General features: G+C 46.3%; 1 protein-coding gene across 4 annotated transcripts in view; it reads right to left on the bottom strand.

The window, feature by feature from the left end:
* Positions 1-22,130, bottom strand: part of LOC135209121 (FAST kinase domain-containing protein 4-like) — a 59,015-nt gene extending 36,885 nt beyond the window's left edge. For 2 of the 4 annotated variants that reach the window (XM_064241760.1, XM_064241763.1), the window contains exons 1-4: positions 21,976-22,130; positions 19,340-19,465; positions 19,039-19,200; positions 18,784-18,866 (exon numbers count right to left, since the gene is read on the bottom strand). In XM_064241760.1, the coding sequence (XP_064097830.1) occupies positions 18,784-18,866; positions 19,039-19,200; positions 19,340-19,414 (320 nt within the window). In that variant the 5' untranslated portion in view covers positions 19,415-19,465; positions 21,976-22,130. Of the gene's footprint in view, positions 1-18,783; positions 18,867-19,038; positions 19,201-19,339; positions 19,466-21,813; positions 21,942-21,975 lie in introns of those variants that run through there. The other 2 variants (XM_064241761.1, XM_064241762.1) reach the window with 2 other exon arrangements.
* Positions 22,131-23,372: the final 1,242 nt, after the last annotated feature.

The following is a 23,372-nucleotide window of genomic DNA, read 5'->3' as shown; positions in this document are numbered from 1 at the left end:
TAGCCCTAACTCCTTTCTTTTCTCTTAAAAATGTAATAATCTACCCACCTGTTAACCGCTTTGTTCCCTCCAAAACTCCAGTACACTCCACGAAAATCACCTTTAAAACACCAGCACCCACAAGACTTACGACCCAAAAAAAACAACTCCTACCAAGGGAAAGAGAGCTCTCCCCTACCAAAACCACACACCCCAACCTACGGGTGCTTTTCTACTGCCCCTCCGTGTATTGTTTTACGTCCTGGCCGACGCCGCCAGCCATCTTTGTCTATGACGGTCACAGCCTATGACGTCACAAACACAACTTCAAAATACATATCAACAGACACCTTTCTAGCAATCTTAACCACATGTTGTCTATATATAGGACACCCCACCCATATTTCCAACGAATGCATAAATACCCATAACCAATTATACAATATCTAATCACACTTATCTATACCCATAACAATTATACAATTATATAATCAAACCTGTTTCTGGCGACCAAGGTGGCCTGACACTTCCTTTGGATCCCCGTGTTTTGCACCCCAGCCCGACTCCTGACGCGTCTGAGAAACAATGATGTCAGGCTTGGGTTCCGTACTTGCAGGGATACTGCCCTTTTGTTTTTCTTTTTAAGGGAAATCAACCCTCACCACTTTAAATGATTTTTTTTTTATGTCCTTCCGAGCTTGGAAACCGTGTACGAGCGCTGGTCCTGTCTTCCAACTCCAACTTCTTCCTCAGGAAGAACCTGGAAGCGGACGAATGATGTAGTCTTCCTCGGGGAAAGAATCTGTTCGGAGCGAGGAAAGGGGTCCCCAGAAGGCTCGTCCATTCCCTCGCTGAAGTGTCGCTCTTTGCCCTAAAGAAGTTTTACGGATACCGTGGCCACAGGCCTTTCCTGTTATTCTCTCTTGAGAGGGAAAAAAAAAAGAAAAACTCTAAAACCACCCGAGAAATCCATACTGAATCCCCCAGATAAAACCAACGTTGTCTGGCTGGGGGATCATTCTGAGACTTCTCGAGGTTCACGATCAACTCCCAATGATTTTGTCAATTCCAGTGTTGTTTTGGACAAGGTCCTCCAAAAAAACTGCTTTTGGAGACCTGGCTCTGATGAGGACCAGTCGTACCAGGTACAGGGATACGTTTTATCCCTTTCAAATGTAAGTGTCTTGATACATTTTTCTCACGCCGTCCCGTAAAGACGTTGAGGAAGCCCGTGGTAAACGGCCGAAACACAGGGCCCTGAACTGATAGATTTCTTCCCTCGAACATAAATCGAAGGTACTTACCTCGCACGAATTATGGGCTGGATCGGGATGTGGAAATATGCGTCCTGAAGGTCTAAGGGACGCCATCCAAGTCTCTTGGACAGCAGTTGCTGGCAAGGGACTGAAGCAGAACGTTTCCATGCTTGAAACTTCTGTTGTTTTGACGAAATTTTTGTTCAGCGCACTTACATCCAGTACCAGTGCTCCATCCCCCCGAGGCTTTTGCTACAAGAAACCAAGCGATGTAAAACCCCGGGGAGCTGCAATCCAGCACCAAAGCTCTATTGCGTCTTTTGTCCCAACATCTGTTCCACCATTTGACGAAGAGTATCCATCAAGAACAGGGTCCTTGTATTCTGGGCGGGACAGTTTCCCTCGGTGATGTTGGTCAAGGGAGGAATGGTCCTTTGATGGGATGTAAATAACCCTTTCTTGCTGAGTTGAACGTCGTCCAAGGATTCGGACCTCCTATGTTCTTCCCAGGCTTTCGCAAAGAAATGTAAACCTGGGCTCCTACAGGTTTGTCTGGGATGGATAGATTTTCTCACTTTCCCTTCTTAAAGGGACGGAAATGGAAGACCTGCCCCTTTTCTTTTCTCGGTTGACTTCCTTCTGGCGATTAGATCATAGCTGGCAAGGCCCTCCTCTTCCTCGAAAGGGCTGCTGCTGGAGCTGGACGGAGCCACTTTCTTTTCCTCACTGGATCCACCGGTCCTATTTTTCCTTGAGGATTGTCTAAGGAGATCCTGGATGGCCATTTTCAGTCCAATGAATGGGCAATATCCGTTCACCAAAAAACTGCGAGGGAAAAAAGATGTTCTGAGAGGAATGGCGCAAAACAAATAAGGCGGACCTTTGCGAAGGAGAGACGGGCCTTTTCCGTGAGGAAAGCACTTGTGAACCGCCCATCTTCTTTGAAAAACTCCTGCACCAAAGAGGGAAGCATACTTTCAGCCCGATCCATCCTGAACAGCCTTATCAATGCCATGGGTGAGGATGCTATTTAGGGTTTCTGGGGTCCAGTTTGTTCCTTTTTCATGAGACTTCTTGGCAAGAAACCCCACAAGGGACCAATCTAAGAAAAGTTAAAAACTTTCTAAAAGTGTGAAAAAGTCCTTTGAGGAGGTGGTCCGTTTCCAAAAGACCCCATGGTTTACTTTTGCTGAATTCAAAGGCGTGTCTTCTCGATGAGTCTACTAAACTCGAGAAGTCTGACTCAGCTGAAAACCGGGACAGAGACAATATGTTATTGTTGTGTTATGATACCAATAAAGTTTGTTCATACTTAACCTTGGCAGATATATATATAGCTGTATTCTCCGACGTCCGAACAGAATTTCAAAAACTCCCGGCAACACGCAGTGGGCGGCCAGGGTGGTTAGTACCCATTCCCGGCCGCTGGGAGGGGCTATTCAGAGAATCATCCATTTTCTATTCAGCATTTTTTCATACCACTGGTCCCCTGAGGGGAGGGGGGTGGGTGGGGTTACTTTTAATTATATATATCTGCCAGGTAAGTATGAACAAACTTTATTGTATTCATCAAATAAAACATTTTCTTTGTTCATGAAACTTACCCTGTCAGATATATATATAGCTGAATCCCAACCATTGGAGGTGGCGGAAGGGAAGGGACAGAATTGAAGGGATTTGTAGGAAACACCTCAAGTGCAGATCGATTGACATCTTGATTTCCTTACCTTTGTTAGCATGAGCTGACTTCTGATTAACTGTCGACCGAGTCTGTCTTTTGCTTTAACTAGAGTTCGCCAACAAGGTAGTGTACCTGTGTAGTTGGTGCGCTCTTAGGGATTGATCTGTCAACGGGGGGCGTGACCACAAGTGGTTACTATACCATATTGACCATAGTGGAAAACTGTTAGGGCCAACGAAGCTCAAAACCACCACCTGGACCATAACCTATCGAAGTTAGTCCCATAACTTCTAGGCTAACGTGAAATAGGGAAAGCCCCGCCTCAAGCGTAGCCAAACCCTTTTCAAAGTTAAAAGCACACCTATCCCTTTTTCTATAGGATAGGAATTTCGTGCTGCTTCCTGCCTCCAATAATATTTCTAATGGATATTGTATGGTCCTAGGCGACTCGCAGATCTCATATGGACGTCTTCACATCCCGTCGGGGAGTGGTGAAGCGAACACAGAGTTGCTTCGCTCCAAACGTCTGGCACTCAAGGATTTATTACTGAGTGTAACATTGCTCTGTTGAAATTGCTTCCCCGAGGGCCGCGTGCCCTCCCTCTTTTTCACCGTGAAGCACTTACTTTTAAAAGGTTTCAAATACTTTGTTCAAAACCATGACGAAATGAAGCCTCTTAGAAAGACTCCTTAAAAATAACGCCAGGGCGTTTCTTCTTCGAACATGGGCGAAGTCTGGTCTTTTTTTACCTGGAATCACCGCCAGAATTAGTCCGAATGACCTTGACTTTTCCTTTAGTTTTTATCAAAGATAAAACTGAGAGCCCCGAAACAGGGCACTATGGACTCTCTGTGGCTCGTGCCCAAATAATTTGTGCCAATCCCCTTGATCTCCCAGGCCTCTGGGACCAAGGGTTAGTACGGGTTTTCGTTCTTAGTCAAGAACGGAAGGCCTTAGGAGGACACCGAATTATGTTCCCTCCTAAAGCCAAAACCTCTGATTGATGGACTAAAAACCTCACTAACCCTCATTGCCGTAGCTAGAGTGGTTAGTTAAGAAAATTAGCCTTTCTGGGTTCACGTGTATTAAGATTTACAGAAATGGGAGGGTTCGAAATGGCTTTGACGTCAAGAACTTCAGACTACGTCCTAAGTTCCTCTCAAGATTTCCCGCAGATCCTCAAAGATCCGTGAAGGGCTTTGTTTGTTTGACAGATACCGAATCTCTGATGAGCCTAGAGGCCCTCGTCAACAACATTTTTATTTCCGTATTTCGACAATCGTTGGGACGTTAAGCTTCTTTCCCATAACTTCAGACGGAATGGGAAGGCGGGTAAAGTCATTTCACAGAGGTCAAGGAGTAGGAAGGAAAAACAGTCATTCTTCCATGCCCTTATGTCCAGAAAGAAAAGGCCCTCCTCCGATTGGTAGCACGTGCAAAATAATGCAGCACTGCTTTGCTTTGGCAATGAGGACTTGCAATTAATCTTGAAGATCCTCTCGCTTCTTGAACAGTCTGAACGCATTCAGACTCAGAGCGGAGAGATTTTTAGGTAACCTCTCGAAGTGAGGCCTTGTTAGAGATAGACCGAATTCTCTCGGGAAGGGTCCTTGGAAAGTGCTTCCTCTTCTCTGAAGGACGTGACCAATGCTGTGAATCCAGCCTCCTTCGAAGGACCGAACATTGGGGCCGATCAGCGTCTTTCCTCCACCCTCCCTGACTGACCCAGCGGATTATCTTATTACATTTCCTAAGCTTTTGAATAGGGGAAAAGGGCTAACCAACTAAAATTCCCCTTCCATTACATACTATAGGATGGCGTCTATTTGCTAGCCGCTCCATCAGGATCGGAGGAATAAGGGCGCCAACGTAGAGGCAAGCTTCTTCGTCCTTCAATATTGCAAAATCTCACGAAAGGAACGTCCCCAAATAGTCTCCAAACAACTCTCGACATACTTTCCTAAGCGAGGATTTACTCCAAAAGTCAAACTCAGTAGTTGCTGCCGTCGATCGAGAAGATCCGCCAACGGACGTTGGCAATCGTTGTAACGAACCTCTTACGGATCGTTACGTTTCCGTTGCCTATGCCGATATAACCATCTCTCTTTTCCTTGGGAATATGGAGAGAGCTGCGGAATTTATCTGCGAATGATTTGGACCCACTCGACCAAAAACCTCACTCTTCGAGGAAAAACTGGAGAGCCAACCAAATTGGCTTTCCAATTCTTTTAGATTATGATGCCGCAGGACCTCCTGTCCGGATGCCCTGGCTCCTCTTCATTATCACCTGAGGTGATCCTTTAACCCATTGAGAGACGTTTAGAATTATCTCTAGATCTTTGATGTTATTTCAGTTCTCCTGTAGGAAAAAAACTGTAGAGGTCTGGAATTGCAGTCCTTGTTCAGGGAAACAAGCTTCTCCAGCAAGGAAATGCGTCCCCAGCAAGACTCATCCATTCCCTCAATAAGCATGCTTCCTTCCCTAATAAGGCTGCGCTTTGCCATAAGCAGGAGAGCATTATTATAGTTGCTTATTGCTGCGGTAGACTCGTTACAGAATTCTGTTACAGTGCGGTAAGCAGCGCCGAACATGTCTAAGAGATATCTCTGTTGAAAATTTCTTAGCAAAAGGAAGTCGTTTATTCATGATTACCAGAAATCCCCTCAACCCGAGGCAAAAGTCATGATTGTAGGGCAGAGATACGGTTCGTAAATCAATCCCGCGGGAGAGAGAGAGTACGTAACCGACTGAGCAGTACAACGAGCTACCTAACACTGAGTTGGTGACAGTGTGAGACACTGTGACAGTTACAGGCAGCAGCTTATGTTCACCTTCTCGCAGTCTTATGCCGAGTTGCCAGCTATTCTATTCATCTAAGGAATAGATTTTCCATTATTTGAACAGAAACTCTCAAGTTGGCATATCTAAGCGAAACAGAATTCGCTAATACAGAAGCTGTATTAGCTTAATTAACCAAATGTTAAATCGGAAACTCCTGGAAAGTTGCCGGGAGTACCGATTAAATATACTGCGTCATCCACAATGACAGCAACCTCTCGTTTCGCACTATTCTGCCTGAGTTACCAGCTACTCTCTTCTACGAAGGAATAGGTTCGTTACTATTATCGATCATAAGAAAATTCTCAAGCAGGGCATATTTAAGCGAAACATAATTCGCTACATGCAGAAGCTGAGTTGGTGTTGTTGTAACAATACCTTCAAGCATTGTCCTTACACCGGAAACTCCTGGAAGTTTGCAGGAAGGACCGATTAATACACTTAAAATAACAGTCTTTCGGTTGCCATCTGTAGAGGTAACCACGATATGCGTATATGACTTGAACTTTACATTAGTAATATGACGCGAAGATAAAATACCTAAGTATTGCAGTCACTTGAACATCTAATTCTCTACTACATTCTTTCCTCGACGAGGAAGAGAGAGAGAATGGAAATCGACTGTCTTCATTCTCTCTTTGCCAAGAAAAGGAATAATATTATTCAAATGGAAATCCTCAAGTGAGAACCGAAGATCGAAAAGGAAAGTTCAAGCTTCTTATGATATTTGACATAAGACTTCATGGACGTAGTCTATAAGTCTTTTTCCTGGATGAGCCTCTGACTAATGAATGAGACTCTTTCGAAATTTTGGTTCTTATCCGCTTATGCGATAAAATGTTATTAAGAACTTTGTCAATGAGAACTAACCCAATTGCATGACGGAAAGTAATCCAGGAATTCGAGCATATAGCCTTCCCGATTCCCGCAGAAATCGAGGAAGGGGCAGGATTCCTGATTAGAGACTGGGCTTTACGACAGGAATGACCTTAAGTTCCCCTTCGGCAGTGCAATCCCGAAAGCAAGACGAGGCGTTTTATGACACCGAAATCTGCTTACAGTTTTCCTGGAATTCATCAAGTGATGGATTCTCTTGAACGCTCCCTTCGTAGAAAGAGAAGTAGACATCTTGACGAGACCAAACTCCTTCCTCTACTTCGACGACGCTCTCTTGAAGAGCGTTCTTGCAGGAATCCTGCCGAACGTCTTGATGCGTAGGACGCCTATCGTTCTGAAGAACGTCCTGGCAAGTGCTCTACCGAGCGTCATGACGTGTAGGATGCCGAGCGTCTTCAAAAGCGTCCTCGCTAGCGTCCTGGCGAGCGTCCTCGCTAGCGTCCTGGCGAGCGTCCAGATGTGTAAGATATCGAGCGTCTTCCAAAAAGCTTATCAATGTTTATGACGTCGAGCGTCTTCTGAAAGGCCACCCGAAAAGCGTCCTGGAGAGCGCACACTGCTCCTGAAGTGTGAGAGCACTATAGGAAGACGTAAGGCTATCGTCTCCAAGAACGGCCTTAAAGACTTTCGTTACCTTCTAACAAAGACGGTGGCCACCTGTGCAACATTTTGCGTCTTAGTAATGCAAATGAACATATCCAGACACGCGCTCAAAAAAGGAACGCCGACGTTCCGAAAGGCGTTCGAAAAGGCATCGTCGCGAGGTGCTTGCCGAACGTCCTGATTGCATTCTTTGAGCGTCTTGAAGAGCGTCCGGAATAGAAGAGTGACGAACATCAAGGGAAGCGTCATAGTGAATGACGTGCGTCAACACGAGTAACTTGAGAGGCTTCCTGGCGAGGGGAGAGCCGCTCATGAAACGCGAGCGTCCTAAGCATAAGTACGGTGATCGTCATCAGGACGAGTCTTCAGGACGTTCGCCACTCTTGACAAAAAACGACGGCCGGCTGTGCACATCTTGCGTCTTTGTCACGGTCATCGACACTGCAGAAGGGCAATTTAAAAGGACGCCTGTGTGTTCTTGGGTATAGAGGAATTCTTTGCCCTTCTCCTGTCGAAAACTAGGATAGTCTGTCCAGTGTCATCTCTGTCCGCTGACAGAGCGTCCCTTAGGGACGAGTAAGATGCGTCTTGGCGAGCTATTTGACTATGCAAATCAGCTTGCCGGACGTTCAATCTTATGAGCTTGAACAATATCCCCGTTTCGTAGTAAAGGCGAACGTCACATAACGTATACATAACGCCATGAGGGGAGGAGGAAACCTTAGCCGATGACAAATAAGACCTCCTTGGAGCGTCCACCAAATTGGCGAATCTCCTTGAGAAGAAAAGACGGTGCTTTCAATCCTGCTTCTTCTCCTGTTTCGTACCAGATCCAGCTCTCCCTTTCAGTCTAGATGGAGGAAGTGCAAACGAAGTCTTCTCTCGATAGAGCGTTGAATGTCTCGAAAGGCGTCCTTGTTGAGGTCCTGCCTTAAGGACATTTTTAATCTCTTGACCAAGACGACAGCCGCCTGTGCGACATTTTGCGTCTTTGTCACGCTTATCGATATTAAGTCAAGCCGAAGGGACGCCAGATCGATGTGGGTTTCCCCGTAACCCTCCTTCGGCTTTCGACATGCCCTCTCCCTATCCTGGGTAGTTCCGACAGAGTCCAGGGCCCTAGAGGCGTTTATTGGGCGGATCTGACGTTCCCCTCCTGACGAGAGAGAGGACGTGAAGCGTCCTCTTCTCTAAAGCTTCTTAGAGGGCGCGAGTCCTTCCGAGAGCTCCAACCTTGCGGGGAGGACGCCTCGGAGGACGAGAAGCAATCTTTCATGATTCGTGCACGTGCACGATCTTTGGCAGCCTTATCCTGCCGAAGGACGCCAGATCGGTGGGGGGGGTTCCCGTAACCCTCCTTCGGTTTTCAAACTTGCCCCCTCCCTGGTCCTGGGAGTCCGACAGAGGTTTAGACCTAGAGGCGTTATAGGACCGATCTGACGCCCCCCTCCACAACACTAGGGCCCAAAAATCAACATCACTACACTCACAACACTGATTGGAGAGCGAGCACTTTTTTCAAGCTTACTTGATGTAATCCACAATAATAGAAAGGGCATTACTTCTCACAGAACTTCCTCTAGCCCGTAAGCCATACCACAGGGTTAGGCAAAATAAAGTCTACTGGTACTGTGGAGGAAGACCTCCTGATTCTATCACGCTCTAATTTGCGTACATACGAATCATACGTCTCTTTCGGAAATCAGTCAACATTACACTAATTACATTGATCTCTCAACAAAGAAAACATGTATACTAAACGAGTGTCTACCGAAGGTTTCGGTAGCCTCCCCTTACCCGTTGCAGACAACAAAATCTGAAACTAGGCTAACTAGATTCAGACATCATATGCAATGAAAAAATTTTAATTAATTTATGATAGCGTATGCCTAGCCACAAATCCAAGTCAATCATTCAAAAAAATAAGTAGGATACTTAAGCGGCTAATGAAGTTTCAAAATCCTAGGCGGAGGTAGTGGAAACAGGTGTTTTCACTACCGCCACAGAGAAAAATCTGAATAGAAAATGGGAATGATTCCTGATATCCCGCCTCCAGCGGCGGGAATGGGTACTAACCACCTGGCCGCCCACCTGCGTGTGCCGGGAGTTTTGAAAATTCTGTCGGACGTCGGAGAATACAGCTATATATATATCTGACAGGTAAGTTTCATGAACAAACCCATATTTTCTCCCGTTTCGTACCAAATGCCTCTCCTCCCCGTAAGTTTAGCGGGAGGCATACAAAAGACTGTCCTTCCTAACTCCTTCTTCTTCTTGAACCAGGAGTCATAAAGTTCGGAATACTCCTGGCGCCTGGGAGGAATATTAAGTTCAGAATACTCCTGGCGCCTGGGAGGAGTATAAAGTTCGGAATACTCCTGGCGTCTGGGAGGAGTATTGAGGTCCGAGGACTCCTGGCGCCTGGCAGGAGTATGTCGCTCCAAATACTCCTGATCTTTGGAATGCGTATGGTGTTTAGTAGGAGTATTGATAATGGTAGGCGCTTTTCGTTTAACAAGCGCTCTACTCCTAACAGGATCTTCTTCTTCAGTTAACTCTTGGCGCTTGGTTGAAGATCTTGAACGTTGTACTGAATACTCTGGCTCTTTGCGCCTACTCGGAGCCTGGCTCCTGGCTGGAGCCAAACTCTTGACAGGAGTAACTTCCTTTCTTACTTCTCTCCTGTCTAACGCACCGTTCCCGCCGGAGATGGTCGCCTGTGCGACACCTCCCTGGAAGGCTCGTTGTTGCTCGTGACAGGGGTATCGGTATTTAGATCTTTTAATAGGAAGCCTATCATCCTTCTTACGAGTAGGCTCCTTATAAAGAACTCCTACCAACGAGGCTAATTGTTCCTGCACATTCATTAAAATTTTCCTGGTTGAGGAATCTTTCGAATCAGGGGAGGGAGATCTGGAAGGCGTTCTAGGATCTCCTCCAGACCCAGAGTCTGATTGTTTTCTAGCCTTCTTTATTACCGAAGGCGCATCTTCAGAGAAGCGCTTGGGACTAGAATTGAGCTCATGTTCTTTCATACTCCTCTTCAGCGGACGGGAAAGTTTCGACTCCTTCCATCCTCTTCTCGGAGAGGGCGAACTAGAAGACGAAAAGCACTCTCGAAGGACGCTTTTCCTATAGCGGTCCTTGGCAGTTTGTGATATGATAGATTCTGCCGAAGGGACGCCTGATCGTTGGGGATTCTCCACAACCCCCGTACGGCTTTTGACTTTCCTTCTCCTCCGGGCCAGGGAGCTTGGAAGAGGTCTAGGCCTGGGAGCGTCGCAGAGACGACCAGACTACACTGGGGACACTAATATCACTAGCGAAACCACATTCACTTTCCTTACCTTCCAATGCTGCCATTTTTTCCTGCATTTTCTGAAGGGAAGCTCTGAGTTCCGCTATTTCCGAAGCAGAACTAGAGGATTAGCAATTTGTTGAACGGGCTGAAACAGAATGGGCATGATTATCAGAGGAAGAAGCTACAGAACTAGACAGTAATCACGAGATGTAGACATTCTGCGGGTTGTAAGCCGCTTTAACCTCTCTCTATCTTTCTCTAACTTCTTCAAGTAAGAAGTTAGATTCTTCCACTCTTGCGCACTCAGTTTCTCACACTCGTTACACGTATTCTCAATCGAGCATTCAACCATTCTACAACCACTGCATGTAGTGTGAGGATCTACCGAAGCTTTCGGAATCCTCACCTTACAGCCCTCATTCACACACACTCTGAAACTAACACTAGAGTCAGACATATTCACGAATTCCAAAACCAAGTCCAAAAAACAAGTCCACAATAGCGAATGCCAAACAACGATCCAAGTACGCACCCAATATCAGCGAGAGATGATCAAAGCGTTGTGAAAAAAGGAATTCTAGTCAGGAGGAAGTAACAACAATGTTGATACCACGGACCGGACAGAGAGAATCTGATTAGAAAACGGGAATGGTTCCTAGTCCTGCCACCCAGAGCAGGGCGGTAGATCACCTGACCTACCTGTAGCGAGTGCCGCGAAATGACAATTTGTCGAAAATTGCATTTTTCCTAACTATACAAACCTGAGGTCCTTTAACAATAGGAAGGTAACTAGCGGCAGCTGGGACGGTCGTAAGCTTCGAACAAGGGGAGAACGGTAGTTAACTGCTTGTCCGATCGTGCGCGCGCCCGCGCGCCCGAGAGGTGAAGAATCACTTTTGCTTTAGGGCCCATGCAAAAAGTTGCAGAGTGAGGGGTGGCATGAGGTGGGACTATATGTAAAGGACCTCAGGTTTGTATAGTTAGGATGCAATTTTCGACAAATTGTCATTTGTTCCGATACGTAATACAAACCCTCGGTCCTTTAACAATAGGAAGACTCACTTCTTGGTGGGAGGAATCTGAGTCTTTTTGGTGAATAGACTGGTGTTCGTCCAACCCTGGAGTGCCTCCCTGGTCGTAAGAGCAAGGGAGGGATCCAAACCTCTGTCCGATTGATCGGGGTGTGCACCGCAGGATCAATGGTCAGACCTCTGGGCCAAGTACTAAGAGAGAGGCAAGCGTATCTCTTCGTACCAGCAAGCAAGAACTTGTTCCTGTTTGCAAGAGACAATCATAAAATGATGGGTTTGTCTCAATTTGGCATCCACTTCCTCCCCCTTGTTGGGGAGAAGGTGGTTATTTACTCCTATCCCTACTGAAAGGATAGGATGGTGCTCTATTGAGTAGCTCACCTGCATCTCGTCCTTACCCAGCAGGGTGACGACCGTGTCCCTCTACCCAAAGGTAGAGGGAAGAAAAAGCTGGGAAGAGGAGCCAGTCACACTCTCATTCCTCATCCATTCTTACGGTCACACCAGGACTCGATGCTGTTCAGCCTGCGAGGGTCTGGTTAACTACACAACGTTGAGCAACCACCACGGTTCCCAAGGAAAAGATCCAAGGAACTGTGGGCAATATCCTGAAGGTAGAAGGAGGTGCATGCGGTCCGGTTGGACCAGGCGCCTGCCTTCATTACCTGCGCCACGGAGAAGTTCTTGCGGAACGCGAGAGAATGATGAAGAGGCGTCCGCACTCATCCTGGGTGTCGAGTTTCTTCAGACAGCTCCGTCGCACCTTCACAGGACAAAGCAGCATAGCCTTCGTATGCGGAGGCGGTGACGTCCATTAGGGAGGGTATTGTGAAGGACTCGAACCAATCGTCAGTTACCGAAGGGTTCTGAGTCTTCGCTACGAAGATCGGTACGAAATCGAGCGTCACAAATCCCCATCCCTTTGTGCTTGACTTCTCAAGAGAAGTCATGCAGTTACCTAAGACGAAAAGAAGGGAATAGTCGTAGTGACCTATCCCTCTTCTCGACTTTGGTTATGTTACAGTACTCATACTGACAAGCTTTAATTTAAGACGAAGTAATGATTGCTCTGGAACAACCGAACTAAGTCCACAGCATAGTTCGTAACTGACTCGGGCGCTCTGACAGCTGCCGACTGACTGGTTCTGAATCAGTGAGGCAAGTTGTCCAAGCATCCGGTAAGTCACGTGACCTTCGCCCTTTAAGAGTTATGCTGAGAGACCAAACAAATAAAATATTTGTTAGTCACCGATGCCGGACGGCGCGGCGATGATTCTCTTAATGCATAAGCTCAAAAGGCGAAAAGTCAATTGCCTTCAAAAGACCGAGGTCCCTGATGGCAAGAAAATCTCATAGACGTTTGAATCTCAGCTTAAGGAGAAACAACACTGTGACGTTGAAGACGAAGGTAGGCAATGAATGCAACCTACGTCTTCCAGCTGAATCGAGAGAAGGAATCTCAAGATTCTAAACCTGTTCTTACAAATGACTGAAAACGCTAACCGCATTTCATTGCTGTCCGTTGTGCAATGAAAGCGGGGCGTTCTTCAGTAATGAAACACAGGGGAGAGCCGCTTGAAGAACTGCTTCTCATGGGCTGAACGTTTTTGGAAGTAGAGCTGGCAGGTGTGGGAGTAGGCGATGTCTTTCAAATACATCTGCTAATCCGGGGGGTGACAATGAACAATTGTACACCTCCGAATACAAGATATTTTGAGGACAAACTCAGATTCCGCAAAAATCATTCGCATTATCGTGGATACGATGCAGCAAGAGACTATTACAGAATTCTTTTACCGTGCGGTAAACAGAAAGATGAGAGTCGAATAGATATCTCTGTTTAAAATTCTCGCAATACCGAAGACGATGAATACTAGCGTCTCTCAGCAGTAGATGGTCATTCATGTATGCGAGAATCCCCGTTAATCAGAGACTTAAGTCGGTGTATTGTTGGGCAGAGATACGGTTGTTATTCAATCAAAGCAGGTGAGAAAGACATAAACAACCGTCTATCTCAAAGCGGCAGCTGATACTGAAATGCCTCGGGCATTCAATACGCAGTAGCTGTCGCTGACTCGTCATCCTGAGTTGCCAAGTAATCCTTTCCACGAAGGAATGCGTTCGGCTAGAACCACCGAGCATAAAAAGATATGCTCGAGCAATTATATTTAAGCGAAACGAATTTCGGTAAATATAAAAGCTTAAATGGTGTTGTTGTGACAACACCATAAGTATATAAAATTGAAACTGGAAACTCCTGGGAGGTTGCAGGCAACCCGGGTTGCAGTTCAATTAGAATACTTTTCGTCTAAGTCGCAATCCGTAGAATAACCAGGATATGCGCCTACCCCTCGGACCATTCAACTGCTTAGCAGAATCATGTCGCGAGGTTAATATACGTAGTATATTTGTAGGATTCTGAACACGATTCTCCATCCTAAATTCTTTTCCTTCAAGAAAACAAAATAAGGATTGGAGATCGACCACCTTCGTTCTCTATTAAAGAGAGTGAAGGAGAAGTCTTCCTCGAAGGAAAGCTTCAATGGTGAACAGAATACTAAGACGATAGTTCCAGCCAAACTGGATATTCCCGTCCGTTCTTCTCTATTCCAGGTGGTCGCCTACTGTGAAGATAGTCTTCTTTCAGCAGCAGTCTTCTTCCTAATGCTAGAAATTCCAGGAATTCGAGCATAGGCGAGGTTCCCGATGCTTATCGTGTAACATATCGGGTATTCTCGTCTCGCTCACTTTGGTACCGTGGTCTCGCCTAAGTGTTTGGAGATCGTAAGAAACTCTAACACTCTGAATGCGCTAGAAATTCCGTAGAATTCTAAGCAGTCTGCGAAACCCCCACCGAATTCGTCAAACGATATCGGCTGGTGTCCTCTCGATTCCCGTAGAAATCGAGAATGGGGCAGGATCCCTCCTCAACAACGCCGGGGCTTACGTCAGGTAGGAACCGAAGGTCCCCCCTGGTAGCGCAGTCCCCAACGTGGGATCCTACAGAGAAATCTCTGTAGGATCCTTCCCCTTTCCCTCGTAGCCGTAAGGAGAGAGGGAATGGGGGAGGAATTGGATACTCGCTCGCCTTCCCAGTGGAACTAGCAGTTGGAGAAGAGATAGGCAGCATCGCCTCGGCGTGGCCTCTCAGAGTCTGGGAAAACGTATCGTCAGGGAGAAAACGTTTTCCCCGAGGAGGGTTACGAACTCTCACTGTAGGTAAGGGTCTGCCGCCACTGTGAACGTCGTCTGGGTGGGGCTGATCGACACCTGACAGGAGAGAGCCGATACCGTCCTCCGACTCATTCCAGTCCTCGTCGAGGTCGAAACCTCTCAGGAGGACCGAAGGAGTATTTAAAATACGGTGTCCGAAGACACGTAGAAACGCCGCTGTCCGCAGTAGAGGAGGTGGAAGTAGCTTGATCGACCGGCCAGAACTGAGAGAGCCTTCTTGTCCGGAGACGAGAGACTCTGGTTCAAGACAGAATCGGCAAGCTCCGATCGCGGCATACCCACCGTCGGTTTGGGTTCCCTCTCGGGCCCCAAAACGACTCGAGCAGAGACATGGGCTCTGTTGGTGGGAGCGGCGATCCTTCCCCCCGGTCGTTGTGCTGACGAATCAGTGCAATAACCCCTGGGTAAAGTTACTCTGAATCTCAGAAGTTACAGCGTCTTGAGGAGTATGGACCGTCCCAGTCCCTCCAACAAGAGCAGCTCCCAGGACCCTCCTCCTTCAGAAGAAGGACCAGCAACAGATCCCTGACGGTTGCCTCCAATCACTTGCGCGTACGTCCTGGTTGGTCCTAAGACCAACCTGGCACGTGCGGCGTCGTGACGGGATCGTGAGCGGCGCATCTCTCACGATCACTCCTATATACCTCTCTTCCTGGCGTATGCCCGAGGGAAGTTGAAGGTATCGGAGAGACAGAACTGACGCTACCCCCTCTCCCCCTGACGTCGCCTCCAATCACTTGCGCGTACGTCCTGGTTGGTCCTAAGACCATACGTGGCACGTGCGGCGTCGTGAGCGGCGCACCTCTCACGATCACTCCTAGCTACCTCGCTCTTCCCGGTGTAGCCCGAGGAAGTTGAAGGTAGTGGAGAGACAGACCTGACGCTCCCCCCCGCTCGCTTGGCAGGACCAGCGTACGTGGGGGGCTGCAGCCGATCACCAACCCGCGGTGGGGATCGATCTGCAGGCCTGGCCGTGCCGCTCACCTGTGGCGAGCGGCTCGACTGAGCACGTCGACCCCCTGGGTCCCGTGCGGGTCAGACAGAGCTGCTGCTGGTCACCGTAGTTCGCCCGGTCCCTGTGGGAGCGGCGGTCAGGTGACCTGCAGAGCTCGCTTTCGCCGTGAGACCGGTGACGTCCTCCGCGGCACGTCAAAACCGCTGGTACCAGCCGAGGCTGGTACCGTCGGTCGAGGGGACCTGGGGGACCTCTTCCCAGCCTTAAACCGTGGCCGGTCAGAGACCGTCACGTCCACCCCCCGAGGGTACCGGTCTGGTCCGCTGCGAGAGCGGCCGCTGGCCTGGCGAGAGTCACCTGAGCGGCTCTCGACAGTCTTCTGCTCCGTGCCTCGGTCATGACGCTGAGCGAACTCAGGCGTCTTAACTTTGGCTGCACGTCACCCGAAGGAGATCGTACACTCGGAACTTCTCGCGGACGAGAAACCGAGCTGGTACCTGGCTTAGCAGCAGAGCTGCCAAGACCAGGCGAGGGTGTACCAGCGGTAGCCAGCACACCCTTGGTCCCCGTCTTCTTCTTCTTCTCAGAAGGGGAGACGGGCCCCGTTCCCGAAAGAACAGGAGGACCAGCAGAAGAACCCCCCCCGTCACACCGAATGTGACGAGCCCTTCGAAGTTCCGACGAAGGAGTCTTCTTAGGGGGAATAACAAAACCCGGTTACCAGCCTGGTCGCTGCGAGAGCGGCCGCTGGCCTGGCGAGAGTCACCTGAGCGGTTCTCGCCAGCCTTCTGCTCCGTGCCTTGGTCTTGGCGCCGAGCGAACTCTGGCGCCGAAACTTTGGCTGCACGGTCTCCCGAGGGAGAGCGTACACTCGGGATCTCCCGCGAACGAGAGACCGAGCCGGAACCTGGCGTAGGCGGCATCGCCACTAGCACCAGGCGAGGAAGTACCAGAGCTAACCGATACTCCTCTGGTCCCCGTCTATCTCTTCCATACGGAAGGGAGACGGGCCCCGCTCCCGAAGGAGCAGGAGGACCAGCAGAAGGACCCCCGTCCCACCGAGGTGGGACGGGCCCTTAGAAGTTCCCGAAGGAGACTTCTTAGGGGGGGAGGCGCAGCCTTCTTCTTCTTCGGCTTATGGGCCTTAGAAGTCGAAGGGAAGAGGCAGCAACAGACGAAGACGAAGATGACACCTTCCTCTTCTTCGTCAGCTCACGCAGGACAGTCGTCAGGTCCTCCATCCAGGCCGGAGTCGGGCCTATTGCCGAAGCAACACGGCCCGACTGCACCTGTCCGGAAGGACCTGGGACTGGGGAAGACACACCATGGGCAGGACCAGCATGGACAGGCGCAGGAACCAGGAGCGACAGGAACAGCAACCAGCTCAGGAGCGGCAGGAACAGCGGCAGCGGTAAACACAGAAGGGACAGCCAAGCCAGTAGCGGGAACCACATCAGCGACAGGTACGGCAGGCCCAACCATCGCCTCGTAGAATCATCGGCAGCCAGCGTGGTACTGGCGGCCGGTCCAGGGGCGAGCTGCTGGAACAGCGGAAGTCTGGGGCAGGCAACAGCGAAGAAAACACAGGCGGCGGCGGCATAACCCCACCCCTCCTCGGTACGGCGGCGACCGGCCCTAGAAGCGGCAGACGGCGTCACCGACACAGCATGGGGAGTGTAGACCAGCGGGGGAAGCAGCATAAGCGGCCGTGAAGGTTGTAGTGGAGACCACTCCAAGGTCACCGCCCCAGACCTCGCTAGACTTTGCAGCAGATCGTGGATGCTAGGCACGCCCTGCAGCCGCAGTGGCGGTCCATACCTGTCCAAGGTCGTCTCCCACGGATGTAGCACCTTGCGGTAGCACAAACAGATTAGTAAGAGGGGTTCCTCACGCACGGGGGGGGAGACATGCCCCGCCCCCACCCCGAACGGAAGGAAAGACCCCAAAAACAAAATACGAGGAAGCTGAGCGGGGGGGGCAGGAAAGAAGACGAAGAATCGGATACCAGGGAGTCGCGGGAGAGCTTTCCGACGACTTCCTGGCAGACCTTCGCTTCCCCTACCCCGCACAGCAGTGAAAAGTATATGAAAATGAAACAGAATACTGCACTTGCGATTCACTTCATAGAACTTAAAGAGGGAAAAATCAATTCCCGGTAAGAGCGGAAACTTGATCCATAATAATATGATGCTATCATAAATATATATGAAAATGAACAATACTGCACTTGCTATTTTCACTTTCACAGCAATAAATCGTAAAGGATTAATTCCCGGGTAAGAGCGGAAATTGATCCAAAATTAAATTTGATGCAATTAATAAATGCAAAATGAAAAGAAAACTGCATTGCGAATCCACTTTCATTGCATTCTATTCATACACAAGAGGCTCTTGCCGAGCGCAATCAAGCTCTCGGCAACGAACGCACAGGGCAAAAATAATAATGAAAAAGAGTTAACTTACATCTTTCAATTACACACTTTCGCCCAAAATACATGACTCGGCGCGAGTGCGCCCGCTCTCGGCACCGAGACATAATTCAAGGGTTCAATTCATGAAAAGAGCGGAAATCGCCGTCTCTACGGCGATAGCTCCATGTTGATTCATAATTAAGTAATGAAAATGAAAACAGTGTACTTACAGTTTCATTTTCAAGTCAACCAACCATTAGTAGAAAACACAATATAACAAAGCATACGACGATGAAGCGGCAGAGAGCGATGACGAACACGTCCTTCACACCCGCGGCCGAAAGCAAAAGTGATTCTTCACCTCTCGGCGCGCTTTGGGCGCGGCGCACGATCGGACAAGCAGTAACTACCGTTCTCCCCTTGTTCGAAGCTTACGACCGTCCCAGCTGCCGCTAGTTACCTTCCTATTGTAAAGGAGGCCGTTTTTGTATTACGTATCGGAACAAATTTGAATTTCTGTCGGGGACGACAGAGTCGATAGCTATGTATATATCTGACAGGTAAGTTGAATGTATGAAACCTTAAAATTACATACCTTCCAAAGTTCTCATCTTTTTCAATGTCATTTTTGAAATCGACCTTCTTGACCTCTACCCAGTCTGAGAGAACCTGAATGGCCTGAAAACAGGACACATATTAACAATTGAAAAACAACTAATGAAGAGCCTAGAATCTCACAGTAGTGATAATGGAAAATAATTCTGAATTACAATGAAATCTTACAATAAAGAAATATACATTTAACAATGTGCTGTTAAGTAACAAGGGGAGAGAGAGAGAGAGATAATACCTGAAAAGCTTTAACGGATGAACCTCCATCAATTCCGGATTGTATAATAGTTGAAACATCAGTTAGGTTTAGCAGGCTTTTTTCTTGGACTATGTGGTCGTCAGCTTGGGTACTCTTGGTGGTAGTGGCTAATGCTGCGTAGGTGAGTGGAGCAATTTCCGTCTGAAAGAGGTTACATTTGTTATCATACGCAAGGGAACAAATATGACTTGCCTGAACAATGGCATTTATCTTCAGAGGATGGATTAAACTAAAATTATAATCATGTATAAAAAAAAAGAACCAAACACAATGTCCTCACCTTTAACAACCACTGTAACCTGGATTTTGATCCTCCCAGGAACAATGAAGCTATTCCGCGACTATTTCTCAGCATGCTGAGGACCTCGTTTACCCAAGCCTACATACAATAATGCTTACTTCATTTCTGAAAAAATAATTTAACTAGTATATAAGATGCATAAACTAACTCCATACATGACATCACATTACTAATACAGTGCAAAGTATAGAGGTAATTAAGCTTAAAAAACTTTCATATGAGTAACGATCATGTCATATCAAGATCCCCATTAATATTTTCATGTCGATTTCCTTTTTACAATTTCGCTTTGTTTTTATTACAGCTCACTGCGCCATTGCTGTTAGCAGTACAGGTTTATTCTAGTTTCTCTATTCAAAAGTCCTGGCTGCCTGCTATAGTTCTCTAATGATAGTTAAGGTACATATCTAGACTGTATAGTGTATATCATTACACTGCATTTCATTTCAACAAAAGCGAACATTTCAAAGAGGGCGACTCATACATTCTGAAATTTTTCACTTCTATGAGACCTTCAAAAATGAGCAAAACAAGGACATGCACCATTTTCTTCTTGAAAATTATCCTTACTTCGTTTACGTTGCGACAACATGTTAATCACGGCTCTTCATGACCATTTGATGGGTTTTTCTGTGCACTGTAAATGAGTAGCAAGTGAAGTCACTGCAAAGTTGCTCATGTACAGTGTTAAATAATGTGTCCTAAAATATATCTTAAAAATATTTTCTACATAACTGTGTCCACTTTTTCCTAAATTATCAGACTTATTACGCATGCCAGTTTTCTGATAATTCTTAAAAGAAAGAAACCATACCTCTAGGGTTAGGTTTGACTAGAGGGTGTCAAATAAGACTGAGTATCGGGGTTTGCTTTGGTTACTGCATACAGTATATAATTCTTGAATATGTAAAGACGACAGACACAAAAAGATTTTGCTTATTCATATGCTTTGGCTAAACAATATCGAAAATGGTGTATATAGTAATGCAGTATAGGTGAGGTAACTTGAGAAATCTGCTGAGATGTTGAGAAATTTACAGTTTTTTCTGCTTTTACATTCATTCTCAAAGGGTTGGTACTACACATGGCAGATAATCCCTGGGACGTTGCGTTTAGTACCAAAAGACAGACAACACAGAGAGAAAAACACAGGATGGAATACATTTTACAGTTACAGTGTAATGGGGATACTACTATAACCTGTGACAAGGGTCTAGGATTGAAATAACTATTCAGGTATTCTGGTCGACAGATGCTTTGGTCTGTTTAGGTTATTCATGGCCTAACCTGAATTTGGAGAGGCTAAGACAGGCTAAACTACTCAGGCCTATGAACAAGGCCACTTTAGTACTAGCTTAGGCTAACCTACCATGTACCTACTCTTGAGTATTTCAGCCAAAACTACTCTTGGCAAGAAATTAAGGTTATGACAGGGTGGATTTGACAAGTAAGCTTAGTATGGAGGGGTCCTGGTGATTGGCTTGAAGTCATTTAGGCCGTAATTACCCTACTAGGTTCAGTAATTTCCAGTTGATGTATGTAATAGCTACATAAAATAATGATGGTAAATACCATAAACATAACATCTTACATTGTTTAAGCTGGAAGATGTTCTGGCTGTTTGTTTATTTGAATGTTACAGCCTAAATGACTAATGGCCGAAACGACCAGGACCGGTATGAAGTACCTAGCTCCTACATCTCAAATAGACTATTTCTGCATTATCACACACTATATGTGAAACATGGGTCAATGCATCTTGTAGAGCTCCTAAATTATAAACAGCAACTTGGTCTACATGAGTTGCCAGTAATTCTTGGCAATAGCTAGGTATCTCCACACGCATTGCAAGGAACGGTCCCGCGAATATAGTAACAGCCACTAGGAATTGGGGCGTCAAATGTATTTCGCTGTTTATTACTGGCCCCTCGGGCTTAATTAGGTACAGGTAACCCCCCAAAAATATAGGTAGTAGGCCTAATGGCAAATTCATAAAAATTGGTTAATGTAAATTAGCGAGACATGGTGTAATTTTCAAAGAAATAGTACCCGACGCAGAGTTATTACCTAGATCTACCAAATTGGCAATTAGCTAGGCCTAGGTAGGTAAGGTGGAGCCTAATTCAGCTTAGGGCTGCATTAGCTAAGCACTTCTTCTCAATTTTGGCTAGCCTAGAGGAGCCCCTGATAGATTTAACTTCCAATTGGACAGGTGTAATACACATTCCGCCTCTGACAGATGTCGTTCGCCTACCGAAGTGGAACCCTACGGCTTAGCCTATCGTAGGTTAGGCACATGACCTACCGGTACCTTATTCCTAGCTACCGTACCTATTTTGAGGAAACGTTCCACCTAGCTTTACCGAATAAAGTTAAATAAATATACCTATACTTCAATGAATCTTAAATAACATAAAAAAAAACGCCTAAACGCTTACGAAAACAAGATTTACCAAATGAAAGTCGAGGCGAGACGATCGGCAGCCGGTTTCTTCCTCACCCGTGAACCAGGTTATCTCGCCCTTCAAAACGTCAGACATTTAATTAATAAACACCTATAACCTTGATTTAAAGCAAGCCAATTAACAGTCATTCACAATCACACGTCTATTTACCTCTTCAAGTGTGTTACCTGAGCGCTGTTCGCAAAATGGTCATGTTATGCAAGGCTTTATTGAACGGCCACCATGTCCAGAAAGTCTTGTTTACATCGACGAGAGAAGACCATCTCTCTATTTCATTCATCTCTATGAATTTCATATGCCAAGTGACAGGATAATGTTTTATACGATATTTTGAATGGTTCTTATATTTGATTTTGGTTTTTAGACACGTGTTGAGTAAGTTTCATTAGCATATAAGTTTGAGTTAAAAGTATGAGATGGCTTTTCATTCGTAAAAGTTTCATATATATACTAGATCTTGCAGCAGCACAGTGATGTTGGTCAACACAAATAGTAATATTTCTCTATGAGCGTTAGTAAACCAATATATATATATAATATATATATATATATATAGATCTTGCAGGCAGCACAGTGATGTTGGTCAACACAAATCGTAATATTTTCTCGATGAGCGTGTAAACAAATATATATATATATATATATATATATATATCGATATATATATATATATATATATATATATATATATTATATATATCGTGGTGAAATACCCTGAGTTCGATTCCCGAAGTCTCTAAAAGTCACAGGCATGTTCTGTTAATTATCAATCTACCGAGTTCTCTCATCCCCAAAAAAGTGAATTAGAAACCTGTAATAATGAGTTGATTGGTGTGGGTGACAACTAAAGTAAACATGGCAAGGGGTCGGCAACCTTATCCCAAAACACCTGATTAGAATTGGAAGGTTGTCGCCTCCTGAAATCAACCTGTAAAGAGCCATGTGACCTACAAAGACCGAAATAAAAATTAAAGTATCTTTGACACATGATGTCTAATTTTAGATTCTGTGATACAAAGGAAGAGAGTTAAGTTTTGACCTTGAAACTAACACGTGACTTTGAAAAACAGGTCAAGGGTAAAAACATTCCCGGAAAGATACCTAATCTCCAACCAACAAACTGCTGATTTGGACATAAATGTTACAAAGTGCTTTGCGGTGGGCAAGTGATGAGAAGAATATGGGACATTTACACAAAAAAGACCAGGAAACCATAGAGGAAGAGGAAAGATGAAGACATAGGCCTAATTGGAGTTAAGAAAGAAAGAACATAGGATAGAGAAGCTTGGAGGTCACATAATTTATGTATACTAGTCCCATAAAGGAAAAGCCGATGTAATATCGTTTAAGATGATGATGATAATAAACCCGCAAATACTTTCCTACAAAGTTTTATAATACACAAGAAAAAATTATACCTTACAGCATAACTGAACGGAAGTTACAAGATCCCGTGGTTTCTAGTTCTCTCTGCATGACGTGCCTTCCTGTAAGTTTTTATTTTTTATGCATTCATATGAGCCATTGCTCAAAAAAAAAAAAAAAAC

The sequence above is a fragment of the Macrobrachium nipponense genome, chromosome 37, assembly GCF_015104395.2.
Source record: "Macrobrachium nipponense isolate FS-2020 chromosome 37, ASM1510439v2, whole genome shotgun sequence".
NCBI lineage: Eukaryota > Metazoa > Arthropoda > Malacostraca > Decapoda > Palaemonidae > Macrobrachium > Macrobrachium nipponense.
This window is presented reverse-complemented; position numbering and strand designations above follow the sequence as displayed.